General features: G+C 43.8%; 2 protein-coding genes across 2 annotated transcripts in view; both read left to right on the forward strand.

Annotated features, from left to right (window-relative positions):
* LOC137900236 (FRAS1-related extracellular matrix protein 2-like) overlaps positions 1–10,057 on the forward strand; it is a 49,742-nt gene extending 39,685 nt beyond the window's left edge. Inside the window, exons 12-24 of the mRNA XM_068744297.1 lie at positions 179–309; positions 631–789; positions 1,244–1,547; positions 2,417–2,548; positions 2,936–3,267; positions 7,059–7,251; positions 7,359–7,484; positions 7,564–7,688; positions 7,796–7,930; positions 8,051–8,177; positions 8,699–8,886; positions 8,993–9,139; positions 9,530–10,057. Of these exons, the coding sequence (XP_068600398.1) occupies positions 179–309; positions 631–789; positions 1,244–1,547; positions 2,417–2,548; positions 2,936–3,267; positions 7,059–7,251; positions 7,359–7,484; positions 7,564–7,688; positions 7,796–7,930; positions 8,051–8,177; positions 8,699–8,886; positions 8,993–9,139; positions 9,530–10,057 (2,627 nt within the window). The remainder of the gene's footprint in view (positions 1–178; positions 310–630; positions 790–1,243; positions 1,548–2,416; positions 2,549–2,935; positions 3,268–7,058; positions 7,252–7,358; positions 7,485–7,563; positions 7,689–7,795; positions 7,931–8,050; positions 8,178–8,698; positions 8,887–8,992; positions 9,140–9,529) is intronic.
* Positions 10,058–12,190: 2,133 nt separating this feature from the next.
* trim47 (tripartite motif containing 47) lies at positions 12,191–17,076 on the forward strand. Its single transcript, XM_068743996.1, has 8 exons — positions 12,191–12,373; positions 12,663–12,874; positions 13,499–13,544; positions 13,724–13,819; positions 14,056–14,280; positions 14,491–14,513; positions 14,707–14,828; positions 15,083–17,076. The coding sequence occupies exons 1-8, from the start codon at positions 12,191–12,193 to the stop codon at positions 15,610–15,612; spliced, it is 1,437 nt and encodes a 478-aa protein (XP_068600097.1). The 3' UTR covers positions 15,613–17,076.
* Positions 17,077–17,375: the final 299 nt, after the last annotated feature.

Consider the following 17,375-nt stretch of genomic DNA (forward strand, 5'->3'; position numbering starts at 1 on the left):
ACAATAAAACAGGATTTAGGCAAACCTGTGAAATTAAATTCAGGTAAAAATAGAGAATCGTGGCCTTGATGTGACCAGACTTCATATTACCCAAGACAACATACTCAACCATGTTGAATGTTGAAGCTGTGCTGTGTTTTCTATACATGTTTAATGTGCTGTTTCTGTGTGTGTCCAGACATCAAGTTCAACGAGGGGGATAAGGAGCATGTGGTGGAGGTGGAGGTGCTCTTTGATGGAGTCAGAGAGATGAGGGAAGCCTTTACTCTTCACCTGAAGCCTGATGAAAACATGGTGGCTGAAACTCAGGTCAGGAAGGTCTAACCATCAGACAGGAATCTCAGAATATCCACATATAGAATTTCCGCTTGATGAAAAACTGCAGAGATGAAAATAGTTTTTCCCTTTCATTCCCTGCTTTGTCCAACGTTTTGCCAAGTCGATCCCGCTGGGATCAGGGATCCCCGTTCCAGGGGATCCCAGCAACGCGACGAAAACATTTTGTGATAACTAATAGATTTTCGATGAAAACGAAAAAGCAAAGAGAGCATGAGAGAAAGAAGTCAAATGTTGCAAATCACAAAAGGTGCCATGTGTGTGTTTCTCACTAACTGGCTCCACCTGGCGCAGGTGACCAAAGTGGTCGTTTACATCGAGGAGACCGCCGGCGTGGCTGACGTTACCTTCCCCTCCCTGCCTCGTGTGGCGTCGCTGATCCATTACGACGATGTCGCGAGAGCGGCAGACAACATCCACCCGCCTGCCGGCTACCCCGTCATCTGTGTCACGGTGAGTCAAACAGAAAATGATATCCAGGCACTCGAAAAGCTTTAAAGATGTGTTTGAATTAAATTGCTTGTTGTACAAATGCAGCGCAGATTGATGGACTGCAGTTAAAGTTCTCTAATGAGATAGGGGACCTAACGAGGACCCAGGTGTGTGTGTGTGTGTGTGTGTGCACGCATCACAGACAGTGTCCACAGATTTTAAAGAACATCCACAGAAACACGTTAGATGCTCAGTTTTTCCTGATTATATAAATAGGATTCTAAGAGCTTAAATGCAGAAACAAAAAAAGATAAAAATAACATGAAAACATTTCCTGGATTTCCTTTGCAAGTCTCTTACTTGTTTTTTAATCCATGTCTCTCTCTCTCTCTCTTTTTTTTTGTCCTCTGGCTGCTGTATCCTTCCCTCCCCATCTTCCCGCCCACTCTCCCTATCATCCTCATCCATCCTGCAGGCTTGCAACACAAAATACCCGGACTATGACAAAACGGGCTCTATTTGTGTCAGCGAACATATCAACAATACCATGAGCCGCTACCGCTGGCTCATCAGTGCCCCGGCTAGCCCCAATGGCGTCACCAGCCCCATGAGAGAGGTGGACTTTGACACCTTTTTCACATCGTCCAAGATGATCACATTAGACTCAGTCTACTTCCAGGCGGGCTCCAGGGTCCAGTGTGCTGCGAGGGCTGTTAATTCTAATGGGGAGGAGGGTTTAGAGCTGAGCAGCCCCATTGTCACCATCAGCCGGGAGGAAGGTGAGAACAGAACAACCAACAGCCATTTCTGTAACTTCTGTTGTTTTCCAGTCGAGGAATTATTCACAGCTTTAACCTCATGTTGCAGCAAGAAGCAACACGGCTTTGTTTTCCAAGCAGCGTTCAAGAACAGCGCTTTCAAACAAGCCGTGTCGACTGCACAGCTGTACAGATTCACCACAGCACGATAAAAGACAAATACAAATACAAAGCAACATTTTTGTTCTCATTTGCTTGGATATTTCAGCTACATATTCTTTTACTGCTGCATTTGGTCAGGATGGAGCTAATTTTAATGCTTTTAATATACAGCTATACAGATTTTTAAGAGATCATCATAATGTTCTGTATGAAAAACGCTAATCTGGAACGCACAAGATCACTATAACTATGCAAAGTTGAGAATATTGTCTTTTAGCACTCGATTGTAAATGTAGAGGAATAGATGACACAAAGCAGACACATATCATGTTTGGAAAATCAGAGCAAATGATAACGATTATAAGCAGAAGAGCAACAGGCAGCACTTCCTCAACCCAATAAAATGACATTTCAAATACGTGCTCTGAGGAAAGGTCAGAGCACTCATTCTTTTCACAAAGGAAAAAAAATAAGAAGTCATTCCAGTTCTCCTTCTATGTTATTGATTTTGCTGCCTTCATTACAACTACACTCCCTGAATGCAACATACTGGGGGACACGCTCGCACGGAGGTCACAATAAAGCTATACTGTGGAAATGACTGCAGTATCTGACTCAATCATGAGAAAAATACCCTATGACTGGATAAATACCCTGAGTTGCATTGATCTTTAGGTTATTATTAGCTTTACCGTTAAGTTTGTCTTTTTTTATTCTGCCGTACAAAGGAATGTGCCAACCTCGTAAAATGGGGACTGTTGGCGCCGAGCCTTTCTCCGCCAAGCTACGCTACACTGGAGCGGAAGACCCTCAACACCCAAACCTCATCAAAGTGACTGTCACCATGCCTCATATAGATGGTAGGTGGGCGCTGCAGGCAGGACACATACCAGAGATGAAGTGAAGTGTAATGTAGTGTAATATTTACGTCTGGGGATCCTCACAGACGGCCTGACAGCCAAAATATAGATCTTGCTGGCTTGTATCTAACCCTGCTGGAGAAACCCTCCAGCTCACCCGAATCCAAACATTTCTTTCTTGATTTTTAATCAGTTTCCTACTTCCTCGTCTCCCAGGTTTCTTTCTTCCTTTTTTTTTTCTTTTGCTCCCCTGCTCTCTTTTTTTCATCTCTTCTCCCCTCTTCACTTGACCATTTCTTTCCACCGAGTTTTTTGAAATTGTAATTTTTCTCTGGATATCAAAGGTAAGTCGAGCACAGTCGGAATCACATCGTCTGTATCTTGCAGGCATGCTTCCTGTAATCTCCACTCGGCCTCTCAGGAACTTTGAACTAACGCTCAGCCCGGACGGAACGCGGGTCGGAAACCACCGCTGCTCCAACCTGCTCGACTACAAGGAGGTGTCGACTGGTCGCAGCTTCATCACCGCCTCCACACGCGGCACTGAGAGCATGGGCGACGCGGCGCCCTATCAGTTCAGCAGCTCCCTGCGGGGGGGCGGCACGTTGCGCTTCTACAGGAATCTCAACCTGGAAGCCTGTCTCTGGGCGTTCACCACTTACTACCACATGTCTGAGCTGCTCACTGACTGCGGAGGCACCGTAGGGACTGATGGACAGGTATGTGTGTGTTTCGGTGTTCCTGTGTACGTATACATTTCAATCTAGGGTTTTTGTGTACATTTGTTCGGCTGTTAGCCTTTGTGTGTTTGTTTCTGGCTGTTCCCTGGCAGTTCCATCCTCAGCATCCTTCTACCGATATAGTCCCCATCTCTCCTCTGGACATGTCCAAACCATCGAAGTCTGGTCTCTCTGTCCTTGTCTCCAAAACGTCTAAGTTTTACTGTTCCTCTTATTGTGTCATTTCTAATCTGATCCAACCTGGTCACTCCCAAGGAGAACCTCAGCATCATCATCTCCACCTCTTCTAGCTCCGCCTCCTGTCTTTTCCTCAGAGCCGCTGTCTCTAAGCCGTCCATCAGGGCTGTCCTCACCACTGTCTTGTAGACCTTCCCCTTCATCCTCGCTGACACTCTGCTATCACAGAGCACACCTGATACTTTCCTCCAGCCTGCCTGCACACGATTCTTCACTTCCTTCCCACATTCTCCATCACTCTGCACCGTTGACCCGAGGTCCTTGAAGTCCTCAACCTTCTCTACATCTGGGGTTTCCTGTTTCTGGCTGTATGCTCATTGTCTATTTACAGCCTTCTGAATGAGAGGGCTCGGCAGATAGAATGACTCTGTATTTGTTTGCCTGCATCACATCTCATTCGCTGCCTGTGTGTGTTTGCCACCTCTGTGCCTCAATGTGTGATTGACACTTTTTAAATGCGCGTGCTTACTTACGCGGCAAAACATGCCCGCTGACAAAAGCGTTTTCCCGCCAATCAGAGCTCAGCTCATTCATGTGGCACATTAAATCCTGGATTAAGACGTGAAAGCCTTTGATTCTTTTGACATCTTGAACACACCTCCACCTGAGGATTCCAGCAGAAATCAAACCGCTTTGCTAATGTTGGCCTTTACTGGCTGCGCTATGATCACTGAGCTCGCCTCAGAGGTCAGGCGGGTCAGGCTGCCCGTTAGATGCAAACTTCTAGTAGTTGCATCATACTCTGCAGAGCTGCAGCATCCTCGGGGTGCTTATTGTTGTGGTATATGAGAAGGCAGACCATTTACTCGTGCCCTGCTGTTCTTTTGTGTTCCTCCGCCCTTTGATCTGTGAGCTTCTCGTTGCTGATCAGACTGCCGACTGCAGGTGTTTTTCTGTGTGTGTGTGTGTGTGTGAAAGAGATGAAGATGAAATAGGACATTAATTTCAAGAGATTGCTAAATGACCAACCAAAGAGCATACACAAAGAATTCTATAATTTAGCTACTTCAGAAGAACTTTTCAGATCAGATTATAATATTAAACCTTTTGGCTGTAACATCAAAATGATTTGTGTTTTCTTTGTCGTTTTTTTGACTGTATAACTGCCATTCTCTGTCGTCTAGGGAGTAAATTGGAGGTTTATCTTACTACAAAACAAAAGGGCAAGACATTATACAGTTATAATCTTAAATCTGTTAATATTTTCTAAATCTTGTGCGGTTCCACTCAGCATAAAATTATTTTATGTGGTTGCTGTAATAAAATGATGGCTTTGTACACGCCGAGGGCCGTGTTTGTCACTCCGCTAGCAGTCATTTAATTCCTCATATGGTTTCCGAGTCACCGATTTCACAACTCTGCTGAGATGTCAGGCGCACTGAGATGGATCAGACTCTTAATGCAGCGAGGGCTACTTTGTGTCCAAATTATATTTTAGAAATCAGATTGGAATTTGCCATTTATGTGGTCACACAATAAAGATTTTGTTGATCCCAAAAAAGAGCAAAAAATAAATTTAAATGTATCTTGCCATTTATTCTCCTCCCCAGGACTTATTCAGATATCGGCTGTAAGTCCACTGATGTGTGTCTGTTTTGTCTTTTGTAAGACAAACGTTACTGTACATACTGTAGTTCAGGTCCTCAACGTAGCTGTTGTAATGTTAGAAAACAGAGACACCCAGTGGCTGCTGCAGCAGAAATATATTTAAGGATTCATATTCAGTTTTTAGTTACTGTCAGCTCTATATAGCAGCTTTACCTTTTCATGAAATTTCACTCAGTAAATAATATTTCTTCCAAAATACACTTCATTCATATTTTCAACTTCATACACTTTTATCCAAAAGTTAACTTAATTCTTCTAACAGCGGTAACGGTTTCTCACTCACTACAGTTCAGAGCTTTATTGTCCCTCAAGGGGAAATTTGGTTTGCAGCAGAGGTCAACAACAACGGTAACACAATCACAAAGTACAGGACGACATGGAACATGAATCAAAAACAGTAAAAAGAGCGTTAAAAAAGATACGTCTGTCCTATCTCTCGGATGGAGGCCCTAATAAATAAAGTGCTGCTTAGCAGTGCAGACAAGTGAGATTAGCGCAGGTTAAGAACATTTATTGCACTTGGGACGAATGAAAAGTAAAAATCTGTTGCTCTTTATTCTGGGGAGTTTGTATCTCCGCCCAGAGCGTAGAAGAGCAAAAACAGAATCGACCGTGCCTTCCGCAACACCTGCCGGTCAAAGGTCTCAGCCAAGGAAAGCTGCTGTGAGCCAATGATTTTACTCGCTACCTTTACAATGCTGTTTTTGTTTTGCACTGAGAGATTTCCGTACTACTGACTTTAAGCTTTATTTATTTACTTATTTGGGGGTTTTTGGACTTGGAAGCCCACTTCATTCTGTGGATTGTTGGCATCTCACAAATGAAAGTGTGATTGAAGCTGCAATTTGCTTCAATTTCTTTCTTTTTTTTTTTTTTACATTTTTGAAAAAGAATATTTGAAAAAAAAATCCCAGGGCACAAAATTATAGTTACTGTAAGTGATTTCAGTTATACAATTCAAATGTTTACATATTTGCTCTTGTGATGGCAAATTTTGAAGGCTTTGCCATCATCAGTCACATTGTCATCTTTCAGTCATTTTTTTGTAGCCTCGATACGTCCATGTTGCGCAATGCTTTGTTCAAGCTGGCATAGTTTGTCCGCCACTGTTGGACAATCAACAAGAAGATTCTGTACGATTCTGTACCTTCGAAGCTTCAAATAAAAGATTTCAATGACCATTCTGTGATAGGTTGATCCATTCCAGGATGCTGGCTCTGAATCAATCTGGAATTTATTGCATCCAGTCAGGGCATCTGATCATCTGGCTGCTGGTGATCATAAACGTTCTGCTTCTTTGGTTAAAATAATTCCTTCTCTGACGTTAAGTGCAGGAGAGGGAGGTGCAAAGAGAAGTGGTGCAATCATGGGGTCGTTTCCATCTTTTTCATTGTCTCAGTCTCTAATTGAGCTCAAGTTAAGAATGCATCCATTTATTTATAAATGCAAATACAACCAACATGATTTCTGTTTAGGAAGAGGGTTCACAGTTTTGACAGTCGTTCACGCAAAGCATTTTTTTTTTTCAGGTTGTTGACTTTATTTTGCAGTGGAGTTGGAAATCAGATGCAGCATAATACATTTTGAAAGATGTATGTTATGTACAATTGTGGTATCAATAGATAACATGTATGTGTGTCAATGAAGGTTTATTCAAATAGCCAGAAGCTCGCTAAACCAAAATAGAAAAGCACAATGCAAGCCCACATCGCTGCCCACTGTGAAGCCTTATGCACTACACATGAAGACGTTTCTGCATCTCTTACGCCGAGTAGGAGTGAAAGGAGTTGAAGCCTCTCGTGGAGGAGATCAATGTGTTCGTATCTTACTTCTCAGCGCTTATGATATCTTATCACCCGTCTGCTTAAGAGGACAGTGCGGCTGAGCAGTGTGAACCGATGCATTTAACTCTTTCTGTCCTTCAGGTGCGTAACCTGGTCCAGTCCTTTGTGACCCTGCGTGTGCCCCTTTATGTGTCATATGTGTTCCACTCCCCTGTGGGAACCGGCGGCTGGCAGCACTTTGACCTGCAGTCCGAGATGCGCCTCACCTTTGTGTACGACACAGCCATTCTCTGGAAGGATGGCATCGGCAGCCCCCCAAGGGCCCAGCTGCAGGGTGAGTTCCTAAAGCAGCACGAATATCACAGCGCTAGTGGCTGGCACTCAATGAGTTAAAAAAGAACCATTTGCATAGAATGTGATGGGTTTGTGTGTTTTGGCCAGGTTCGTTGTATCCGACCAGCATGAGCATAAATGAGCAGGGGCGATTGGTGGTTAACTTCCGCACCAAGGCTCGTTTCAGGGGCCTGTTTGTGAAGTCTCATCATGGAGGCGGAACAAAAACTGCTGGTGAGACTAATAACCATTATTTGATGCCACACATTCATGGCGTCAGTGATTCATTTGAACAACTTCCTTTACCAAGTAGCCTCCATGCCGTCTATGGTGATGAGTGTGGACCACCCTAGCCTGACCTTCAACCTCACCTTAGTGAGAAGTGAGCCCAGCTACAACCAGCCAGTCCAGCGGTGGAGCTTCATCTCTGACTTTGCGGTGAGCACATCCTGAATCATCCACTGTGTACATCTCTGTGCTCAAGCAAATCAAAGAGGACAGACACAGAATGACCCTTGAGCATCTGTCCCATCTGCTCGTGGCAGGTGCGAGATTACTCTGGGACCTACACAGTGAAGTTGATCCCCTGCACCACAACCCGGAATATGGAATATGCCATTCCACCTGTCTGTAGCCCCAGAGAAAGAGTTACCTTCGATTTGGACATCAGATTCCAGCAAGTAAGATGGTCTTATATTTTGAACCTTAAATCCAAAAACAATTTACATTCTTTATTTTAAAGAATATTGTCTCTCTTTCTGTGTCATTCAATCCCTCTCTTTTCGTTCATCCTTGTGTAGGTGAGTGACCCAGTTGCGGTGGAGTTCAGTCTGAATACTCAGATGTTCTTGCTGTCCAAAAGAAGCTTGTGGCTCTCCGATGGTTCTATGGGTTTTGGTCAGGAGAGCGATGTAGCCTTCTCTGAGGGTAAGTATCTTCTTACTATATTAAAAGGTCCAATATTATACTCTTATTAATAATTTAATATACGGCCCTAAAGTCCACAAAATATGTCTTTGTGTCTTTGACTCGGATTCCGGTATACCGCTCTATTTCAGCCCTGTGATCAAACACTGTGTGAGTGTGTGTGTGTGCTATTTTTATTTTTAATCTATTCAAAACTTTTGCTTAAACCTACAACCAGCAGTGTGGTCTGTTAAGTTAAGAATAGATATATATATAAGTATATTCTTACTTATACTGTATAAATATATAAACTAGTGATGTTTTTGGGGTTGAAACTGTGATGGAGAGAGGGAAAGCATCTTGAACACCACCACCCACCCCCTCCATCAGCTCCTGGTACAACACAGGAGCACATCAGACAAACAACCTGAGAAGAAGTTTTGTGGAGTGGAGCACTGTTGCAAACAGAATTTCCCTCTGGGATCAATAAAAGTATTCTGATTCCGAAGTCAGAATGTGCTGGTTCTTTCCTTTTATTTCAGGTGATGCCATCTACGGCCGTGTGATGGTGGACCCTGTGCAGAACCTTGGAGACTCTTTCTTTTGCAGCATAGAGAAGGTGTTCCTCTGCACCGGTGCCGACGGATACGTGCCTAAGTACAACCCAACCGAGTTTGAATTCGGCTGCCTAGCTGACTCCCCCTCGCTGCTCTATAGATTCAAAATTCTTGTAAGTTCATCTTTGATATTCTAATATTGACTGGAATTTCAGTCTAAGGAGAGAGATGAATCAAATTTTCACCAAAAAAAAATCCATTTTGAACACACCTCACCAGGACAAGGAGCGGCCAGAGACTCGGGCCCGTGTGTTTGGTGATGTCAGCTTCAACGCTGTGCTGGCTGTGGATGATCCATCAGCCACGGCCCTCGTCAGGCAGCCAGGGTCGGACGGCTTCAGGCTGGACGCCACGGCTATGTTCCAGGTATTCCTCGTCTCCTTCTTAGTTTATTATCAACTACCATCATTCCAAGTACAAAAACCTGAAAAGGTTTGACAGCACTATTATGGGATGCAGTTGTAAAGCCAGATGTAACCCCTCCATTTTTATTATTCTTTTCTTTTTATTTCTTCTACATTTGATGCTTTGATGATTGCCATTTACTGTATTGTTATTATTAATCCTCATCTAATTTCAATCAATTCATGATTGGAAAATTGTACCCTAATTACGTATTAACTAATTTTACAATCCCCAAAATGAGTGTAGAGAATTATTGTAATGTATTTCTTGTGCAATTTTCTTTCCTTGACTCATTATTTTGTTCACTGTGCATAAGAGGTGAATTATTTAAGTGTATTACATTTTCCTCAGGTTGCTGCAGGACGCGAGTGGTACATTCATGCCATTTATACTGTCCGCTCCATAGAGAGTGCAAACAGGGGCATTGGGAAACGCAGCCTAGAGTATCACTCTTTGGTTTCATCAACCAATGAGCTCACCCTTCCTCGCCCCAGGAGGTCAGCCAGCGGTGAGGTTCCCGATGTAGTTGAGGATATCGAGGAAGACGACAAGCGTGGCACAAATATCATGCACATCTCTTTGGACCGCACCAAACGACGGGCGGGGGTGTCCAATGAGTTCTTTGCCAATGGGCTGGACCCCAGTCGGCTGAACGCAGAGGAGGAAGAGGAGGATCTGGTGACGGCCGCGGGGGCATTTGTGGGGCTGCTGCTGACTGTTCTGATCATTGTCACCATTATCCTGGTACTGAGATCCAGACAGAAGGATGGGAAGGAGGGATGGAGGGAGGGCGTGCAGAAGGTGATTAAAGGGTCTGTCAGCACGGAGCCCATGTTGGTGGTGAGGATGCAAGACTGTCACAACAGCTCGGAGGTCTGAGCAGATGGAGAGAGGACTCTAAGATGCGTGCGGTTTTTGTAAGATTCTAGATTTGTGTGTTTTTTTTACTTTCATTGAATTACTTTCATAACCAAAAGTCAGATGCGTTTTCGTGGGTGAGCTTTTTCTACAGTGTGTGATCACTGCAGCAGAAAACATGCACCTTCTTCAGTCAACATTACTACATGTTTGACCAGTGGCATTTTATGTCCTTTGTCTCTACAGGCTTTAGGGTGTTTAAGTGCCTGCAGAAGCCGTATCCCTTCAGGACAGTCCCATTCATGCTGAGCCATTTTCTCCTTAAGTTCTATTTATACAAGCCAAACCAGACTTTTAGAGCTGTAGTTTTATTGAAGGTTTAAGGGAACATTTTCATGTTGAAATGAATAGATCACCTAAAAGAGGAAACTATTCATCCAATGTCAGGATTATATCCTTTAAGAATATATGTTATATTGTGCTTATGAAAACTGAGCGCACAGCTTTTTGCCCACAAAACATTTAACACTGTGCTGCTGTGGGTACATTAATATTTATTCTGAGGCTTACAATTTCAGCCTCAAATATTTTCTGGGTCATTCTGGATTACTCAATGTGTAATAAAAAAAATTAAAAAGGAAAAGATTAGATCCTGCAGAGCTCGCATCAGACTAGAAGGTCAATACCACAACCATCAACTTGCTAATTTATGATTTTGTTACTGTCTTTATTTTTTATTGAGTTTATTGAAAAATATGTTTTCCTTTGTAGTGTGTTACTGCCCCCCCCCCCCCCCCCCCCCCCCCCCATCCCACCCTTGCAGGGTTGTCACTCCACTGTATATTATGTGTGTTATTGCCATTATGACTTATTAACACTTGGGTTAAAAAAAAGAAAGAACGAGAAATGTTTGTATGAAGAAGCTCATCTCAGGAGTTATTTATTTTACAGGGAGTGTTTGAACATAATTTACTACTGTTGGATCTCTTTTAAAGACACCTTTAAACCTCTGTGTTACACTGCTAATAAATGTAGTGCTGTGAACATGCAAATATGTCCTATGATTTAACCCTGATTCTTCTCACATTAAGTTCCTGTAAGCTTGTCGCAGCTGCTGTGTGGGATTACAAGTGTTCTGACTCATGATGATGAAATCAATATAGCTCTTGACAAATCAGTATTACATAAGGAAAAAGGTCATGTTTGATACAACCATTGTCATTATTCTGTTATTAACACTGGTGCAATTTATTGTGTTGTCGATCCTGTGTTTTCCTCTCCTATGGGTTTACAACATGCTGAGACTTCCTAAATATTTCTCTTATTCATGTCATAATTGTACAATTGCTTCCAAAGTTTATCTTTTTTTTTGACTCTGACAAATTTGGAGGCAACACACTATTTGACATCAATTGCACTTTTTGAGTCACGTCCCTCACATGCCAGTCCAAGCTATGCAATGTAATGTACACCCCACAGCCGGTTATCTTCATGCATATGACAATTTTAGCACAAACAATCAAACTTGATATTCAGTTTGCATCTTTATATGAATGGGTTTTTGTGTATATGTATGTAAGAATAAATATTGTTCTGTAATTATTCTTGTGAATTTACTATTTACACAGAGCTGAGATGTGAGATGCAAAAAAGCTAAAGACTGTATATAGCCTTGACACGAGAGTAGAAAGAAAAATCATCACGCTTTGAACTTTTAAATTGAAAAATCAAAATCAATCAAAATCTTTATTTGCAGACACAATGGTCCAATTAAAATGAAAAATAAATAATGCACAGTCATGAAACGGGCAAGCTTTGCATAGCAAAACAAATACATTTTAATAATTGATTAGTTTATCTGTTGAAAACATGAAATACAGCACGGCAGTGCTGGGAAGATATGACTGGATGAAAGGACTCTCCTCTTGGCTAATATCTTCAATGAAGAAGAGTAAAAAGAAAAGAAAAACATATTCCAGACGAAAAGATATCACTCTGATGAGTTTGAATTGAAACCAGGAAATAGGGGGTGGGGAGAGATTCGATTGGTTAAAACAGCCCGTGACGCAGCACAAATGAGCGTCCCTTCCGCCTTCCCTTCTTCCTTCACTTCCTGCAGAGGGAGTGTTGTTGCTGCTTTACGTTATAAGAAAAATGGCAACCGCCGCGGCGACCGGAGAGGAGCTGAAGAAGGAGCTCACGTGTGCCATTTGTTTGGACTATTTCAAAGACCCCGTCATACTGAAATGTGGACATAATTTCTGTCGCTTTTGCATCTGCATGCACTGGGACGAAAATGGCGGAGACTACGGCTACCAGTGTCCCCAGTGCCGCACGGTAAGTTCACATATGCCTGTGTGTTTTTACGGGTGTTTCTTTCCTTTATTTTCTTCTCTCAACATATTTTAGTAAAGCTGTTACGACAATGACTCCGTCGGTAGCTGGCTGAGGGTAGACTTTCGCCACGTAATGCGTGTTTTTATTTTGTTATCTGTCGTCGTTGCCATGATAACTGGTGACATCACGAGGTTAGCGTCTCCAAGCTAACTCCCGCGGAGTAACTTCCGGGTCCCGTTTTACGCCGCGTGATTTCAGCGCCTCTCTCGTTTGTCTCCGCCGGCCCCAGGTGTTCAGTAAGAGGAGCTTCACGAAGAATTACCTGGTGCAAAATCTGGTGGCCAAGCTGGACGACTTGGCGCGTTTGGGGCCGTTCTCCCCGCCGCCGGCGCCCGTTCACGCGGACGGGAAGTGTGACCTCCACGGAGAAGAGCTGAAGCTCTACTGCCAGACGGACAAGAGGTCCATCTGCGTCGTCTGCAGAGAGTCCAGGGCGCACAGGTTGGTCGTGCGCTCGCCTCTGTTCCCGTTAGGAAATAGCAGACATGCTTTTGGGCCCCATCCCCATGGAAACGGCATTGTTTTTTTATGTTGTTGTTATTTTTGCTGTAGTTGCATTCATTATGAACTTCGATGCCAAGTAGCCAAACGCATCCTGACCAATTCAAATGCGAGACTTCATCAGGAAGAAGTTTGTTTTTTTTTACCAGAACTGGGCATAAGTCAAATCTTATTGGTTTGTGTGCCAATTCCAGTGGTTTGTGCGCCGGATCGCCTTTTAAGATGAAACAAAAGGACTTTAGTGCGGTTGAATTTCGGATCTGTGACGTTTCGAACGAGTGGATCTCGACTCCATTTTTCTAACGCATCATTGTTGAGCGCTGATCTGGTCGTTTTGAAACGAACAGGAATGTTACTGCGTTCAAATTTAGCAAGAATGACTTTTGCTCTTGAAGTGTTAATATCTATTTTGTGGCACGAGCGAGGCATTTTTGGTCGTGTGGGTGTTGTTGTTGGCGTCGGGCTGGAAATGACTCAACCGTTATTGTCTAAATCATCAGCAGGCCTTTTTTAGGAACACGGTGAGCTACCAGCCCCCGACCATTTCTACACGTTTCATTTCAGACACCACGATGTAGCGCCGGTTCCAGAAGTTGTGAGCGATATGAAGGTTAGTAAATTCATCCTCGCGATGACCTCGATCTTTCGGTCATCGTCTGTGCGTTTGGTCGATGGGTTGAGGATTCTAAATGTCACTTATGCTGTTCACAATGTGGAATAAACCGTATTCCTGGTCCGTGATGTCGTGTCCTCGTCTTCACGGCCCTTCCTGTCCACACTTTGTTACAGATGGAGTTTGAACTGAGGCTAATTCAGCTCAACTGGCAGAAGGCTCAGTGTGTAAAAGTTGTAAAAGCTGACCGGCTCACCAAAAGTGAAGTGAGGGTCAGTACATTTCCAGACTCCTTTTTGTTTCCATGGAAACCGTTTACTCTCGGTGACTTTGAATGGTGGTCTTTTTTTTTTTTTTTTTGCGGAGTATCCAGAGTTTTCATCTTTTATTTGTTGCTTAAATTTGGCCAGTGTTTGTCCACCTTCCGGGCTTTGACTCTTTTTCTCTCTGCTCCTGATCTCTCATCAATCCTAGCCTTTGCCTTGACCCTTTGAACTTTGCTCCCCAGTTGAAGAAGATGAGACTGAAGGAGAAGATTGAGTCGGATGTCGGCGCTCTGGTCCAGTTCCTGCTGGACGAGCGAGACTCCCTGCTGGACAGCCTCGACGCCGACGAGGTGGCCACCATGGCCGTCATAGACGACAACTTGGAGACCGTGGAGGCCGAGATGGAAGCTTTCGAGAAAGCGACAGACGACATCCACAACCACCTCAGCAGTACAAGTAGCATTGAGGTCAGTCTGGCGTGTCGGTCCATCACCACGACGACATACGGGCGGCATTTCTGCCAATGGAAGGAAATGATCTCAAGCAAAAGTAGTGAGATTGTATATTTCATTAAAAGTATTCTGGAATGGTAAACGGGAACATGCAGGAAAACCATCATGGATAATAGTGTGAGAAATAATACGTCGATAATCGAAATGCTTTTCTTCTTCCAACAGAGCATGTCCAAGACGTTGAGCGAGTAAGTGATGAGTTTTTGTTTGTTCCTTTTCTTCGAGGTTAGGGATGTGTTTTTGAATATAACCACTGAAAACTAAACATGAACCTGGTGAGATGAGACATGAGGTTTAAGTTGATTCATTTCATTCCATCTTGACTTTTACTCTCCAGAACTACACAAGCGCATTCATTTAAACCATTTTCTCTGTGTTCAGAATCATCCACTGCAAGACGTTCACGCCTCCGGAGCGGGTCAATTGTCAGCCTGAATTTACGGACTTCTCGGGACCGTTCCAGCTCATCATGTGGAAGAAGATGATGCATGTGCTGCACACCAGTGAGTTCACGCACTCACAAGAGTCTGGGTTTTCTGCTTGAAGGAAAGTTTCATCAGCGAAGGGCGGATCTTTTTTTTCTAACTGTCGGTTACTAAGACTTCCTGTTCGGAGTTTCCAAAGACGGGCAGATTATTTGCTCTCTGAATATTTACAGTATCTTTTCTTTTTTTTATCATGTACATACTTTTACATGCATCATCACTTGCAGACTGCCGTAAAAGAGAGTGATGATTTACTCTTCCCCTCTCTCTAGTGCCTCAGAACCTCACCTTGGACCCAGACACCGCTCACGGGAACCTGCTCATCTCAGACTTTGACACGAAGGTGGAGGAGGGCCGTGTTCGGGGCCAGGAGCCGGACCTGCCGTCCCGCTTCAACCGGTTCTGCGGCGTCCTCGCCACCGCCCAATACGCCAGCGGCCAGCACTACTGGGAAGTGGACGTGAAGGACAAAGGTGTCTGGTACCTGGGAGTCACCACCGAGGGCAGCAACAGGAAGGGCTTTGTCTGCCTCACCCCATCCTCGGGGTACTGGAGCCTGTGCTTGCAGGACCGGCTGTATGCCAACGGGGAGCACGGGCGCATCCCGGTCGCAGACTACTGGAACTCTCCTCGGGTCGGCGTGTACCTGGACTACGACAACGGTCGTCTTTGTTTCTACGACGCAGTTACGATGAAAAGCCTGTACACGTTCGACACCTGCTTTGAAGAGCCCGTCTACCCGTTCTTCAGCCCGGGGAAGTATGATCCAGGCAGCAGGCTGCAGATATGCCACTATTACTGAGCTGTGTTCAGTCAGTGATTCAGGCAACCCGTGTACTCCAGTGATTTTTATGCGTTTTTTTGGGGGGGGGGGTGTATTTTATCGGTCTATTCTGGAGAGCGAGGGTAATGTCAGCCCTCGCTGTATGTGTCTCTGCTCTAAAGTTTCAAGTTTCTCACTGATTTTACCCTTTAGTTTTGAGGAGGCTCTCATTCCATTTTTAAATATTTTTGGTGGCCGTGCGCTCTAGTATTATACCCACCACCCCTAATGCTGGGGGGGGGGGGGGGGGCGGCAAGGAGAGGTGTTGACTGTCTCACTGTCTGCTGGGATTCAGATCCTCTTATTGATCGGAGGGGATGTAGAGCTGTTCTCTCAGCAGCCATACTTGTGTATGTGTGTGAATGTATATATGAGCGGCTTTGGCCTGGTAGGGGCGGCGCTGCTGCCTTGTTGGGTTGAATGTGATGGGGGGGGGGGAGACAAGAACAGGTGACTCCAAATTTTCAATATGTACTGTGGCTTCAGAAACATGTCAGCAGTTTACTGGGGTTATTTTGTGGACGTCCTGAACCCTTGTGTCTTTTTTTTTTATTGGCTACATTCCTGAGTCACATTTAGTGTGTGTAGAAGGTATGAAGTCAGGGGTAGTTTGTTTTGTTGGGGGAATTTTGAAAAAGAAAAGTGGAAACATTTTCTATGTCTGAAAAGACAATATTCCAAAACTGATGGGTGACACGGCGGCTTTATGGAAATCTGTTCTCTTCACAACCAATAGCCTCAAATGTAATCCGATTACAACATGCAGAGACAGGCCGGTCAAATAGATGTCTGAATGTTCGTACTTGGCTGTCCCGGCGTCTCGCTGACTTGAGACGTCCCACAGGTTGAAGGCTGCATTGAACTCCTTGGAGAAAAACTGTGAACATCAAATTCTGACAAAAAAATTTTTGGGTTTTTTTGCTCCTCAACAAATGTCGAACTCTGTAGGGAATGTTTCTATTGAAGAGTCTATGCTTTTAAGCTGTAATATCGGACTTTATTGGTAAAGCGTTCTTCATTCAGATTCGGTAGAAACTTCCTGTTTTCAAGTTGCATTAGCAAAATCCTTAAATTCAGAGTTTGCCGTGAAACTTGCTTTATTCATTCCTCGCTATCCTACTGGTTTCAGTGCTGCAGGTTGATCCCGATTCATTTTACTGTCCCGTGTTTTTGTTTTGTTTTTAAATCGCTTTTATTGTTGGCATTTCTGAATGTACATGATTTATTCTCCTCCTATAAACACGTGGCTCAACCATCTTAAATATTTCCTTTTCTTTTATTTGCTTGTGGGAGTGATGGATGGAATGTTGAGCATTTTACAGTCATGGATTAACTTTCAATATTGTGTAGCACTGTAAACAAATATGACATTTGATAAAAAAAAATGTGTGCATACAACCAGTCTCATCGACACGCTTGAGTTTTATTTTTTTGTACTTTTAAGGTGTCCATTGGTCAGTGTCATAACTTTCATCCCTTTGAAGAGGTTTCCCTGCATGGCTGTTGCTGCCTGATGGATATTCTTGTTGCTGATGTGAGAAAACGGGTCTTGTCTTGAGTCGGCTGTAGAGATCTGCGTTTAATGAATGGCTGCTTGAATGGTTGGCCGTGCGGTGTGGTAGAGATACACAAACATGAATAATCTGCTTGATAATACTCATTAAATCTCAACGCAACAGTTCAACATACGGCAATGTGACGTCATGCAACGGATTCTGAATGTCCAAATAATTCACTCGGTC

This window comes from Brachionichthys hirsutus, chromosome 10, assembly GCF_040956055.1.
Source record: "Brachionichthys hirsutus isolate HB-005 chromosome 10, CSIRO-AGI_Bhir_v1, whole genome shotgun sequence".
In the NCBI taxonomy this organism is placed as follows: domain Eukaryota; kingdom Metazoa; phylum Chordata; class Actinopteri; order Lophiiformes; family Brachionichthyidae; genus Brachionichthys; species Brachionichthys hirsutus.